Source organism: Homarus americanus, unplaced genomic scaffold (assembly GCF_018991925.1).
Source record: "Homarus americanus isolate GMGI-L3 unplaced genomic scaffold, GMGI_Hamer_2.0 scaffold11221, whole genome shotgun sequence".
Taxonomy (NCBI): domain Eukaryota; kingdom Metazoa; phylum Arthropoda; class Malacostraca; order Decapoda; family Nephropidae; genus Homarus; species Homarus americanus.
Window position 1 is genome coordinate 40,857 of NW_024712522.1, and position 15,547 is coordinate 56,403.

The window sequence follows — 15,547 nt, forward strand, 5'->3', positions numbered from 1 at the left end:
ATGAGAATACCCCAGTTGCTGTCTCCACTAGGCTAAATTCGACCTAACCCAACTCCAGAATTGAAAATATGTTAGTAGGTGCTCCCCTACTTATGAAAGAGCTACATTCCTGAGGCTTGTTTGTAAGCCCAACTTTACTCTTGTAGATACCAAACATATTGTAAAAAATGAAAAGATTATGGATATTTAGTACAGCTATACCCTTTAATACAGCCTTAAAACCTGGCTCACTTCTGTTTGTTCTGTCTGGAATTTTCCAGTCTCATCCACATTAAACACCTGTTCTGGCAGGTAACATCCCTCAGTGATGATGTTTGTATCTCTGAAAGTTTGTAAGTTGAACGTTCTTAAGTAGAGGAGCACCTGTATTATTATTTTTAATTACGGTAATAAAAAATTATTATTGTAAGTATAAAAGCTTGATTTATAACTACTGTACTGATGATGTTAACATGAGATGATTTATGTCCATACAACAGATACCCAACTCTTCAGAGGTAGCTAAGCAGTAACCATTTCTGAACTCTTAACAAGCATTACAATCTGTTAATGCCATACGTGCAACGTTTATTTTTCAATCTACAAATACCCGATACCAATGAAAATTTACAGATAACTTTCTTTTCACATTTGCATCTGATAACATCGCTGGCGGCAATGTGGCCAGATTGGACTCGTTACTATAACCACCAGGCTACTGGGCCAAGCTGCGAGTGGTTATGGTTGATTTTCAACTCATATTTTCAGACAGATGTTCATAATATTCTTCATTTATTTTTATTCATTTACATGCACACACCATCCTACATACTTATTGTGAAAAAAGTAAAATAAAGAATTGTCCTAAAGGCAAACACATAAAAGGAATATACAGGGTACATTTCTTTGCACACGTATTAGCTGGTTCAGTTGGGGAGTGGGTGGATGTCCGGTTGATGGGAGGGGGTTGTTGCTAGAGAATCGGTGGAGGCGGCATCTCGGTTGCGATGGTGAACAGGGAATACAGATGTATGTGCAAATGGCGACTATCTTGAAATTTCATTTGGCTTTTATTACGGGTTTGGGAATACAGTATTTTTTGTTGTAACTTATTTATTGATATTATTTGTATTTATTCCTCACATTTACTGGTACTGTATACAGTGGTCCCTCGGTTAATGAACACAATTCGTTCCAGAAGATCATTCGTTAACTGAAAACATTGTTTCAATTGGATTTTGGGTAATTGGTTCCAGCTCACCGAAAATTACATACAAACTAAAAATAAATGCAGTAAAGTGCACTTACTTTGAGGTGTGCATGTAGAAGGTTCCTCGTTGATGATGATGATGATGGGAATTAGAAGTGGGGGTGGAGGAGAAGAGAGAAGAGAAGGCAGTGGGGTGGAAGAGAAATCACCCCATGCTTCATGCCTCCATTTCACCCATAAAATTTTAAGTTCACTTGGTGTAATTCAAGATTATTTTCTTTAAATCAACACTGCACTGCACCGCACTGGATTTACGCGGTTTTGGTTAACGCGTTTGGTCATTTACGCTGTGCCTTGCCAGAATGAAATGCTTTAATTACTCGGTAAATTTGGTCATTGACTCGGGAAGTGGCGCAGGCAGGGTGCGCACAAGGTCGCCCAGTCATCAAAACATTACCGAGTTCTTCACCCGCCACCCACCACAGCTGGCCCAAGTCATTGATAGTGATAGTGAGGATATGGACTTTGAGCGGTTTCACATAGAGGCCCTGCAAGCCTCTGTGGTGGATAGGATACAATTGATACAGGTAAGGGCCAATAATCTGCCCTTTGCCTCGGAACCAGCCCCCCTCATCCCCGTGTGCCCAGCTATCTTTTCTACTAACGTAAGTGTTAAAAAACCTAATACAGTATTACAGTGACCACTCCGTTAACGAACTCAATCTGTTCCAGAAGGTCGTTCATTAACCGAAACCATTGTTTCAATGGGTTTTTGGGTAATTGGTTCCAGCTCACCGAAAATTTCCTAAATTCAACAAAAATGGTAGAAAAGTTCACTTACTTTGAGGTGTGTATGTAGAAGGCTCCTGGATGATGATGATGATGATGGGATTTAGAATGGGGGTGGAGGAGAAGGAAGAAGAGAAGGCATTTGGGTGGAAGAGAAGTCACCCCATGGCGCCATTTCGCCCATAAAATTTTAGCTCTCTTGGTGTAATTCAAGATTATTTTCTTTAAATCAACACTGCACTGCATTATATATTGTCAATATGTAAAATATATTTCAAAATGACCAATAATTTGCTTGGAAACACAGAAAAAAAGCGTTTAGTTGAAGAGAGTCTCAAGCAAGATGTTACCTCCAGTGAAAACAGAGAGAGACTAACTCCTGTTTGCTGTGTTAAGAGGCTGGATGCCGTGCATTAAACTAGTCACTTTACCTTCAATTATGTTCAACAATTGTTAAAATGACTAAAAAATTGAATATTAAACTTCTAAAATTATTGAATAGTATAAACTTCTTGATATTTACTAAAATAGTAAGGAATTTATGCCCTAGAACCGATTAATGTATTGGCGGACTGATACTAAAGCTGGTTGCCCGGTCAGTGCAAGCGAAAACATGTTGAGGTCGGTTCGTAAGAACTTCGTTAACCGAATTTTTTTTCGTTAACCGAATTGAAGATCCTTATGGAAGGCAGTTCGTTAATCGAAATTACGTTAACAGAGGTGTTCGTTAAACGAGGGGTCACTGTATTGATATTTCTCTTAATTATTAATTATGTGTGCATACCATCATAAAATTAAGATGTTATTTTTATTACAACGTACGTATTGTGTCAGGAAAAAGTGGAGTTTGGGGGTCGGCCCAGTCTATTTCAATTAATTCCATATGTTCTGTTATTTCATTTACGCATTTCTCGTTTTACGCGGGCCTCCACGGGTTCAATTGACCGCGTAAATGAAGACTCGACTGTATATTGTCAATATGTAAAATAAATTTCAGAATGACCAATAATTGTACTGTAAAAATGTAAAAATAGTTTATGTTCAAGAGAGTCTCAAGCAAGGTGCTTCCTCTACTGAGCAGAGACACAAACTGACGCCATTCTGGGTGAGTCAAGTGGGTGTTTGGCGCGCTAAAAACTAGTTCCATGTACAGTACTTCAATTATGTTAAATACTGTAATTGTTAAAATGACTAAAAATTTTAATATAAGACATGGAAAATTATTGAATAGTACAACCCTCTTGATATTTACTCAAATGGTAACGAATTTAAGCCCTAAATCCGATTACTGTATTGGCGAACTAATACTACAGCTGGTGAGCAGGCGAAAACATGTTGACACAATTTCGTAAGGATTTCGTTAACCGAATTGAATATTCTTATGGAAGGTAATTCATGAACCGAAATTTTTTTAACCAAGGGATCACTGTATATTGTTTGAAGAAAGCCATGGTTACTCCTTGCTAAGATGGGGGTGTGTATCTTATATGCCGTAAAATATGTTATCTCTTGTGCTATGAAAAATTTCGAATGTGAATATGATTTAGATCTCCAACTTTGGGTTGCAGCTTAGCTTTGAATGCCATTTTTTTTTTTTTTTTTTTTTTTGCATGAATTGTCCAAAACTCACACTGTTGCTTAGAATTGGGGGCAACTTACATTCATCAAAATATGGTATTACATTCTTTGCTTATTAATGATTAGTTCCAATAAGGAAAAAGGAAAAGTACCGTGATATCTCGGCCTATAAGGGGTGCATAAGACGGCCCCCCAAATTTCCATTTAAAAAGTAGCTTTTGAGCTCTATTCGCTGTATAAGACCAGTACCCCAAATGTGACACTTACCCACTGACTCAGTAGTCCTCTACCAACCATCCTTGGTTTTTTAAAATAAGGCCAATTCACTTCAAGTAATGTCATCAAATGTTACCCGCTGGTGTAGTGTAAACACTAGTGACGTCACTGAAGCGTCTGCTATTTACCGGTAACTGGAACTAATGTCGGTGTCGAGTAAAATTTTTCCATTTACTTGAAATGGATTTACCGATTTATTTGTTTATTTATTTATTTATATATACTGTAACATATTAAACACACTGCAAGTATTTTCTTTAATTTATATGCTTGCTTCACACGAGACGATCGGTGGTGGGAGTGTTACCTCGTCTCGGTGGTGGGACTGTGTTCCCACTGTTTACCGTACTTTTTTTTTTAGTAAGTTCTTTTTTGTTATATTTTTTACTAAAAGTGTTATTTTATGTGGATAAAAATGTTACAATGGACTTAAAACTATAAAAAATCATCTAAGCATGCTTGAAAACATACATATCGACACCAAGATCACCCAGATTGACCAACTACATCAATTTCTATAAGAAAAATCAACTTTTGAAGGTCAATATGGCGGTCACCTTGAAAAATGGTCGCCATCTTGAATTTTTAAATGGCCAATCAGGCAGACTTGACTAGTAACCATTAGAGAATTACCATGCCAAATTTGGTGCTTGTACCACCATTTTCATGATTCTCTTGAAAAATTGCATTTAGCTGCCCCACTAATGTCACCACTCCCATCTCAACATGACACTCGTATACTGAAATATTGTATTTCATACTACATATGACTTTACAAAAAGAAATGTCCACGTCTGGTTAAATAACTCTTGTAGATATAATACCAGTTGAATAAACGAAACTAAAAAACTGGAGATTGTAATTACAGTGAAGCCTTGACAACTCCATTATGAAGTTAGGGATTAGATGACGCCAAATACAATCACCTTAATGCACTTTAAGAGAGAGGAGTCACCGTGCCAGGGCTTAATATTATCCTGGACCCTAGAGGTTGATGACGTATTCAGTGTCGGGCAGAAATACATCGATGTACACAGCACATGATCCCAATCAACTCCAGTATAGGTGTTAATAATGTAGAGGTGACCAGGTGTGTTGCACGTTGGTAGTGTTGGATGGTGATGCAGGAAAGAGGTAGTGTGTTGAGGGTGGTGTGTGGTTATGACTCACTCCCACAACCCCCCCACACCACTCACACATCCTCACAACTGTACCACAAAGCCCCCACACTACTCATACAGCATCCTCACAACACTACCACAACCCCCCCACACCACTCACACATCCTCACAACTGTACCACAAAGCCCCCACACTACTCATACAGCATCCTCACAACACTACCACAACCCCCCCACACCACACACATCCTCACAACTGTACCACAAAGCCCCCACACTACTCATACAGCATCCTCACAACACTACCAACCCCCCCACACCACCACACATCCTCACAACACTACCACAACCCCCCCACACCACCTACACATCCTCACAATCACACAAAGCACATCACTACCTCCTCCTAACACTACCACTGCACAACCCCCCCACACCACTCACACATCCTCACAACTGAACCACAAAGCCCCCACACTACTCATACCGCATCCTCCTAACACTACCACTGCACAACCCCCCCACACCACTCACACATCCTCACAACTGAACCACAAAGTCCCCACACTACTCATACCGCATCCTCCTAACACTACCACTGCACAACCCCCCCACACCACTCACACATCCTCACAACATGACACCACCCAACACTACCACTGCACAACCCCCCACACCACTTACAACTCACACTACCACAACCCCCCACACCACTCACACATCCTCACAACTGAACCACAAAGCCCCCACACTACTCATACAGCATCCTCATAACACTACCACAACCCCCCCTACACCACTCACACATCCTCACACTACCACAACCTCCCACACCACTTACACATCCTCACAACTATACCACAAAGCCCCCACACTACTCATACAGCATCCTCACAACACTACCACAACCCCCCCACACCACTCACACATCCTCACAACTGTACCACAAAGCCCCCACACTACTCATACAGCATCCTCACAACACTACCACAACCCCCCCACACCACTCACACATCCTCACAACTGTACCACAAAGCCCCCACACTACTCATACAGCATCCTCACAACACTACCACAACCCCACACCACACACATCCTCACAACTGAACACAAAGTCCCCACACTACTCATACCGCATCCTAACACTACCACTGCACAACCCCCCCACACCACACACACATCCTCACAACTGTACCACAAAGCCCCCACACTACTCATACAGCATCCTCATAACACTACCACAACCCCCCACACCACTCACACATCCTCACAACACTACCACAACCTCCCACACCACTTACACATCCTCACAACACTACCACAACCCCCACACCACTCACACATCCTCACAACACTACCACAACCCCCCACACCACATACACATCCTCACAACACTACCACAACCCCCCACACCACTCACACATCCTCACAACACTACCATAATAAAATTAATTATTTCTAGTGTGGTCGACTTCCTACACAAAGACAGGCTATAAATAGCCGTCTTATCTCAACCTCCTTCCTTCCCCCTACATCCCTCTGTTCTCAGAGAGGTCTTGGTAAATAACTTTTGTTTGTTTATTTTCATTGTTTGTCTAATTTATCATGTTGTATCAAAGTAATATTACTAAAAGTTTTAGGCAGCTACCAAATGGGGAGATTCTACTGCCTGGGAAGATATTGGAAGCACAATGTACAGTATTGTCTAATGGTAGACCCTACTTCCATATGGCATCACGAAAATTGTGACCAAGTCTTAGGTTGCTGATTTATCTTTCTGTCTCATTTACACACAATTGCAGAGTTTCAATTGTTTCTCTTCCTTTGACAACACAACATACATACAATATAATGTTTCTCACCTTTGATCTTTTTTCCATTTATTTATTGTTGGTTATTTAAAATAATGCCAATTCACTTCAAGTATTGGCATCAAATTATACCGGCTGGTGTACACTAGTGACTCACTTAAGCGGCAGTTATTTAATTGGAACTAATGTTGGTGTGAGTAAAATATTTCCATTTACTTAAAATAGATTTGCCGATTTATTTGTTTATTTATTTATTTATAATATACTGTAATACATTAAACACACTGCAAGTATTTTCTTTAATTTATATACTTGTTTCGCGAAAAAGGGAGGCTAGCATTATAACTGGTAGGTGATCATTAAGGACCAAACTCCGAATCCATGACTCCATGAAGTGACTTCTGTTCATCATTTATATCCTAAATTTACCACTGTCGGTAGTTTCAAGAATTAACGCAGTCATTTACTGAATATTCTTTGTAAAAAAATTAATTTTAAATTAATTATTTATAGGAGATAAGTATTATGATCAGTAAATATACAGATATGCATTACTGACCACCTCCGAACACAAGGACGGCTAAAAATAGCTACAGGCGGTCACAGTCAAGGTCACTTTCCCTGGTAGGACTTTGTGAGTGGTTTACCATGTTTCCATCACCACTCTTGACACGCAATATTTAAGAGGTAAGAATTTTATACTTGGTGATTAAGACGACCCCCTAACTTTGGGCAGATTTTTTTAATGTTCAAATTCCGTCTTATAAGCCGAGATATACGTAATTGGAAAATATAAATCTCTTAGTATAACAGACAAGCTGAAAATTATTAAAAGACTTGAGCTTTAATTATTGGAGGATTCACATAAAATATTTTGTTTTTAGGAAGACATTTCTAATTTATGCAATGTTAAGTAATAAAAGATTCCTACATCAAAATGTTTTGGATTTTGAACTTCCTTTTCCCTCCTTTAGTTAGAAATAATGTAGTTCTTCTGTGCAGCACAGTAGAACGTTGATATAACACGAAATACATTCCAAGAGAGGTTGCTTTAAATCGACGTGTTGGTTCAATGGAATAAGTTAGTTTGGTACTTGAGAGAAACACAAAGTGCTAAAAATATGAGAAAAATAAATGGTGTAATGATATATATGCAACAAGCACTCCCTGCAGTTGAGTTGAGAGCTGGTTGGTACTGTTACTGCGTGGTACTGCATTGTACTGCCTGCTGCCTCGCGTCCCTCCCCCTGCCCCGACCGAGAGTCTACCCAGATGCACCTCAGCCCATCTCCTAGAATAAACAAACGCTCATAAATCAACACAGCTAAAATTACGGGACGCGAAATGGTCTGTTTACTAGCGATCAGCTGATGTGAGAGGGTGGTCGAGCTGGCGGCGCACACCACCTGCCTCTCGTCTGCCTCATTCCATCTCTACCACTCATCATGCACTTTCACTTTTCTCTCAACTTAGTTTTTCATTACTGAATGCTATCAAATAGAGATTTTCACCCACCTTTAGTTAGGGAAGTCATCCTCTGAAGAAGCAGAGCCCAACTCGACCACTGTCTAGTGGTGTGGCTGTGGAGGAACCTGACATGTGGAAAGCATTGGATGAGGCCGTGTCTGCTTCTTCCATCTCACCATACATAGTAGATTTCAGGTGGAATTTACCCTTGGCAACATTTGGTGAAGCATAGGTTGCTCTAATTTTCTTCTTGTTGAGCTTGATAGTCCGGACAGAGCTCTCCGACAGTCCAAATTGGCGCCCCACTCCTGAAGCACCACTTCCACGCTGTAGTGCTTCCAGCACCTTGTTTTTCTGCTCCAGTGTAATTGCTTGCCTTGATTTTTTGTACTTTGTGGGAAGTTAATGATGTAGTGGCTGGCTTCTTGGAGAAAGTGGCGATGGTTGATGCATGTGGTAGAAGGAGATAGTGTCACACATTTTGTCCGTTCACTAAAGCGTCAGTGCGAGAACTGAGGATGGGTGAGGGTGTGGGAGGATGGCGGGCAGCCTTGTAGTGTACCCAGAGAGGCGTCTGGCGAGAAAAATTAGGCGGGAAACTTAAAATTGTGTGAATTTCCGTATGACTCGCCATATTTGACTCATGTAAAATAGAAAAGATTCGCTTTAAATTGATACGGTGTCCTCAATTGTGGGTGTCGCTTTAAATCAATAATCTTAAATTGATTTGCATTAAATCGACGTTCTACTGTACAGTGTATCCAGCTGGATTAACAAATTAAACATAGCTATTGGAGGGTCATGTCTAGGGACCCCCTAGTTACTAAGGGGTCCCTGGTAAGGTGTCCTATACCTGTACAGTACAGTATTACATGTCACCTGACTCTGGACTTTACTAGATAAAGGGAGGGATTTAAGCATCAGTCCTCCAACTTTTAAGAAATTTGTGACATGTTTCTAATGTCTTAATGTTGATGAAAGTTCTTTTTTTTTCAGGTAAAATCTAAGTCACTCAAGATGCAGCAACAGATTTTGGTCCTGGTGTTTGCAGGATGGGTGTTGGTTGTCAATATCCTGCAAGTAAAAGCTAGTCCTTCCCAGAGAGCAAATAATACAAATGATACTGAAGGGGCCTTACAGAATGACTTGAAAACTTCAGGTGTTGCTGCTCATCAAGAAGATCTATCTAAGTTAAGTGATTCTCCTCAAGCAAGGCAAGAAAATCAAACTGAGAGTGTCATATCAGATTCCCATGAAGGGCTAGTGGACAATATTACAAATGGTAGTAAAATTGAAGGTGGTGTTGACCAAGGAAAATTAGATTCTTCAACAGAAACATTTCATTTATATGAGAGTATGAAAAATTTTAATACGTCAAATGTTACATTGGGAGGTGAAGACAGTTACAGTGCAAGAAATTATGTGAATGTTAGTATAAAATTGAATGTATCCACAGAAGCCAATCAAAATAATCCAATCACTATTCCTAGTGTTGAGCATTCTGATTTACTGAAAGAAGAAACAAATGGAAGTGTGAACACAAGAATCAAAGATAATGAGAATTTAATTCCTGATAAACCTTTTAAATCGTCTGGCTCCTCATTTCTATCATCACCAGGAGCAGCACCATTACCAGATGTAACACCTTTGTCAAAAGGCATTCCATCACAAGAGAAAATAACAACATTACCACAGGTACCACCTTCATCACTGGGAGGTCTGCCAGGTGGACAAAAGCCAGCCAGAACTCCAGAGAAACTTAATTCCACGAAGACATCAATTGTGTCAAATGTAACTGATGTTATCTCATCATCTACAGAAAGTGTATATATCCAAAAACCAGAAGACAACCTCCCATATCCAGGGGAAGATGATGTTGCTGTCACTGATTCTCAGTCTTCAGAGGTGAAGAGTAACCTGGATTCTCCAAACGAAGAAGGTGAGACAAAATATGAATGGTAAATTAGATATTTTCAGTTATAAAGTAATGTTTTCATACTATTCATAGCAATTAACTCTACCTTGGTGACATTATCACCAAATGATTATGGATTTATCAGAAGCTTTCCCATGTAGCTTCCTCACCCTTCTGTTGGCTATGTTGATACTGTAGCTACTTACTATGGTTACATCCTCATAAAGTGATTTGCAAGATACTCTCCTACAGTGATGGACTGGCCATTGGGAGTTTGGGCATTTTTTCAATGGGCTGGTCTAGCTTAGATACCCTAAGTAAACAGAGACTGGACAATTTCCAATACAGTATTGTGGTGTCTCAGTATTTAGTAAGGTGCATCTGATTATTTTATAGCAGTAGATCCTTTAGGGAATATTGGTACTGTACTTTATATAAATAAAGTAATAAAGCACGGACTTGAAATTAGACTCGCATTTTTAATAAATTTTTTCTGATTATTTGAGTATTTTCCATTACAGTATAGTCTGGATTTACGCGGTTTTGGTTAGCGCGTTTGGTCATTTACGCGGTGCCTTGCCAGAATTGAGAGGCTTTAATTACGTGGTAAATTTGGTCATTTACGCGGAGAGCAGCTGGCGGTCCAGCCGCGCGCCATTTTGGATTCAAACCTCCCGCCATCCCCGCCATGCCTGACTACAAGCGGGTGGAAGCGGCGCGGGGAGGGGTGCGCAGTATGTCGCTGTTGCGTTATCGGTGACGTCATATGACGTATCGGACTGTGATTGGGCCACGCATCCTTACCTCCCTCCCCCACTAGCTGTGATTGGTTTAATGTAATATGACGTGCCCTGCCACGGGAGGGAAGAAGCCGCTGACCTAGCAGGGCCTGCCTCATTGTTCTCAGTCCGCGTATACAGTTCTCTCTTGTGCCAGCTATTCCCCTCACAACTCACAATGGCTTCCTCGGGACCCCCACCACCAGAGAAAAACATTGAATTACCTGGACCAAGCCATGATTGTGTGAAGGAAATCATCGAGTTGCAGGAGAAAATAAAGCTCATCCTTAACAACGACCCAAACAAGCATTGGTATGAAGCGTCTAATAACCATCTGACGAAAGTTATGGAGCCATATATCCAGATCTATCTCGACAACATCAATGCTAGTTGTCAACGTAGTATTGAGGACTTCCTCGCCCGCAACCCACCACAACCACAGCCAGCCCAAGTCAGTGATAGTGAGGATATGGACTTTGAGGGGTTTGTCTGGGAGGCCTTGCAAACCTCTGCGAGTAGTGAAAGTGATTCACCGGAGGGCAAGTAATCTGCCCTCTGCCTTGGAACCAGCCGCCATCCACCTGTGCCAACCCAGCATTTCTACTAGCGTAAGTGTTAAAAAACCTAATTATTATTAATATTTCTCTTAATTATTAATTGTGTGTGCATACCATCATAAAATTAAGATGTTATTTTTACTACAAGGTATGTATTGTGACGGAAAAAGTGGAATTTTGAGGTCGGCCCAGTCTCTATTTCAATTAATCCCATATGTTCTGTTATTTCATTTACTCGTTTCTGGTTTTATGCGGACCTCCACGGGTTCAATTGATCGCGTAAATCCAGACTATATTGTATTCATTTTTTACATTAATTTTACTACAGGGTCTTATTTTCTTCAGTTTCTTATCTAGAACCATCGTCACAGATGTAAACACTCAACGAAAACAATGCCGTCGCGTCTCCACTTGTGTGTTTTAATATTCTACATAGTATTACAGTTGGCTCTCACATTTGGACTCTTATTTAGACTGTAAAAACCTCGCAAAATTCAAATTGTCCAAATTTAAATACAACTTCCTATGGAGAAAATTAATTTGAGTCTGGTATTTTCGATGTTCGGCTAAATTTTGCCATATTTACCCTACCTTTTTGGCGAATTACTACCTGTAATAAAGCAACATCCTAATAAACCAACGAAAATAACACAGATAATGTTAAAAAAAACATTAAAACAACACAGAAAAAGTTTTTATGCTCTACAGCTTCAGCTAGAGTTGAACCTGATGACTTGGCAACTTCGTCATCCGAGTAAAAACACACACGACAACATTGACTATCCTTATGTTTTCAACTTTACCACCACTGGTGGGTAGATTTTTTTTTTAAATTCAGAAATATTAATTAAAAGATATATGAACAGTAAATAAGTGTTGCTTTCATATTCTTATGGAGAGTAATGGCGATATGTTTTCACATGTGCTCACTTACATATGCGATCTCACTTTTTTTCTTTACCATTAATGTTTAGCTACTTTTATTTTTCCATTTATTTCATTAAATAACATAACTTAAAACAACCATATTAATTTTTTTACATTACAGTCAGTTCTGCTATAACGCGATAGTTGTGTTCTTGTAAAATATCGTGTTATAGAAAATCGCGTAATTGAAATAACAGGGCTTATGGAGAAAATAGGGTTAGGTGCAGATTACTCGAAATAAAAAAAAAATTCGTTGTTAGCCTAACACGAAGGATAGCACAGTCTAAATAAATGTTACATTCATATCTAATAATGAAATCATACAGTAAATGTTACACTTTACCTTGAAAAAATATGAATATAACTTGATGGGAAGGGCGATTTTGAGGTTGATAACATCGAGCTTCTCTTCAAGTGTTATATCCTTTCTTTTACGATCATCACCGGGAATTCGATCACCAGAACGCTTCTTGGAGATATTCTTCTTTACCATATTCACAGTTAATACCACAAAATTGGAGAAATAGTACGCAAAAATTGCGTTACAGCAAACAAGCGTTCGCGTTATACAAATATCGTTCCTCTATTCATAAATTGCGTTAGAGCAAATTCGCGTGACAGTGACCCCTCGTTTAACGAACGCCTCGGTTAACGAAATTTCGGTTAACGAACTGCCTTCCATAAGGATCTTCAATTCGGTTAACGAACAAAAATTCGGTTAACGAATTTCTTACGAACCGACCTCAACATGTTTTCGCTTGCACTGACCGGGCAACCAGCTTTAGTATCAGTCCGCCAATACATTAATCGGTTCTAGGGCATAAATTCCTTACTATTTTAGTAAATATCAAGAAGTTTATACTATTCAATAATTTTAAAAGTTTAATATTCAATTTTTTAGTCATTTTAGCAATTATTGAACATAATTGAAGGTAAAGTGACTAGTTTAATGCGCGGCATCCAGCCTCTTAACACAGCAAACAGGCGTTAGTCTCTCTCTGTTTTCACTGGAGGTAACATCTTGCTTGAGACTCTCTTCAACTAAACGCTTTTTTTCTGTGTTTCCAAGCAAATTATTGGTCATTTTGAAATATATTTTACATATTGACAATATATAATGCAGTGCAGTGTTGATTTAAAGAAAATAATCTTGAATTACACCAAGAGAGCTAAAATTTTATGGGTGAAATGGCACCATGGGGTGACTTCTCTTCCACCCCAATGCCTTCTCTTCTTCCTTCTCCTCCACCCCCATTCTAAATCCCATCATCATCATCATCATCATCCAGGAGCCTTCTACATACACACCTGAAAGTAAGTGAACTTTTCTACCATTTTTGTTGAATTTAGGAAATTTTCGGTGAGCTGGAACCAATTACCCAAAAACCCATTGAAACAATGGTTTCGGTTAACGAACTTTTCGGTTAACGAACGACCTTCTGGAACGGATTGAGTTCGTTAACCGAGGGGTCACTGTATAGCAGAACTCGCTGTATGTAATTTTACTACAGCTACAACCAGGGTCTTATTTTCTATAGTTTTATATGTAGAACGAATCAGTCACTGCTTTTGTAAACATTAACGAAAACAATGCATCTCGTCGCCTCGTGTGTTTTAATATTCTACGTACCAGTATTATTAATGAATTGTATTGTTCATTTTGCACACAAAACATTAATTCAGTCAAAAAGACATTTAGTAATAAACAATAATGAATCTTTTGTACACTAGAGAAATGACGCTCTAACCCGTCGAAATTCAAATTTATGCTTTCGAAATTTGAAATTGCGTAGTGTTTTTTTTGTGTCCAAATAAAAAACGTTGAATTAAAAACTTGCGAAATTTGAGTACCTACTGTAATGATTTGTATTGTTCATTTTGCATATATAACATTAATTCAATCAAATACATATTCAGTAATAAACAATAATGATTTTTTTGTACATAGTACTGTATTCATAATAAGATAATGACACTGTTTCCTTGAGTGCGCACATATACTTTGGCATTCCCAATCCATCTCGCTTTTTTCTTTGCCATAAGTGGCTTTACTGTACAGTATAGTTTGGATTTACGCGGTCAATTGAACCCGTGGAGGTCCGCGTAAAACCAGAAGCGCGTTAATGAAATAACAGAACATATGGGATTAATTGAAATAGAAACTGGGCCGACCCCCAAACTCCACTTTTTCCGACACAATACGTACGTTGTAGTAAAAATAGTATCTTAACTTTATGATGGTATGCACACACATAATATAGAAGATAAATATCAATAAGAGAATAATATACTGATCCAGGTAAAAGAAAAATCAAGGTTTAACACTTACGTTAGTAGAAGAGATGGGTCGGCATACATAGTTGGGGGCTAGTTCCGAAGCAGAGGGCAGATTAGTGGCCCTCAGGTGAATCACTGTCACTATCCACCACAGATGTTAGGGCCTCCCTGACAAATCCCTCAGTCACATCACTGTCACTTTCACTGACTTGGGCTGGCTGTGGTGATGTTACGCTGACGGCTAGTGTTGATGTATTCGTGATACATCTTGATGTACGGCCCCATAGTTTGCAACAGATGGTTATTGAAAACTTCATACCGGTGATTGTCAGGGTCGTTGGAAAGGATGAGCTTGAGTTTCTCTGCAAACTCGATGGCATCCTTTACATTACCATGCGTTCACTTCTGTTCTTCTCAGGCTGCCGCACCACCTGCCTCCTCACTAATGACATCGTCTTCCAACATCTCGTCGGCAGTCACCTCAGGATCCCTGATCACCTCCATGATGTCTTCGTTGGTGGTCTCGGAGAAGCCTGCAGCTGTAACACTCTGTGCAGCTTCTCTTGCAAGGTCCACTGCCACTGCAACAGACTGAACCTCACCAGTCACAGGTTGCCTCTGCCTCCCACCTGGGATACCTTGCAACACATGCCGCCACGCTTGACGAATCGTTGCCACAGACAGCTGCCCCCCATGCCTCCACGAAGAAATCAACAGCTTTCTTGACGTTGAATTTCTTCCAAAACTGTTTGACGCAAACTTCTTGCTCCTCGTCGTCGCTCTCGCTATCGGTGTCACTCGGTTTCCGCAACTCATCTTTGGTGTTGGTCAAGTCATTAAGGAGCCGAAATTTCTTTGAGGA

General features: G+C 39.7%; 1 protein-coding gene across 1 annotated transcript in view; it reads left to right on the forward strand.

Moving 5' to 3' along the window:
- The window catches only part of LOC121860559, a 62,381-nt gene that overhangs the window by 33,546 nt on the left and 13,288 nt on the right, over nt 1–15,547 (forward strand). Inside the window, exon 3 of the mRNA XM_042357733.1 lies at nt 9,227–10,169. Within this exon, the coding sequence (XP_042213667.1) occupies nt 9,227–10,169 (943 nt within the window). The remainder of the gene's footprint in view (nt 1–9,226; nt 10,170–15,547) is intronic.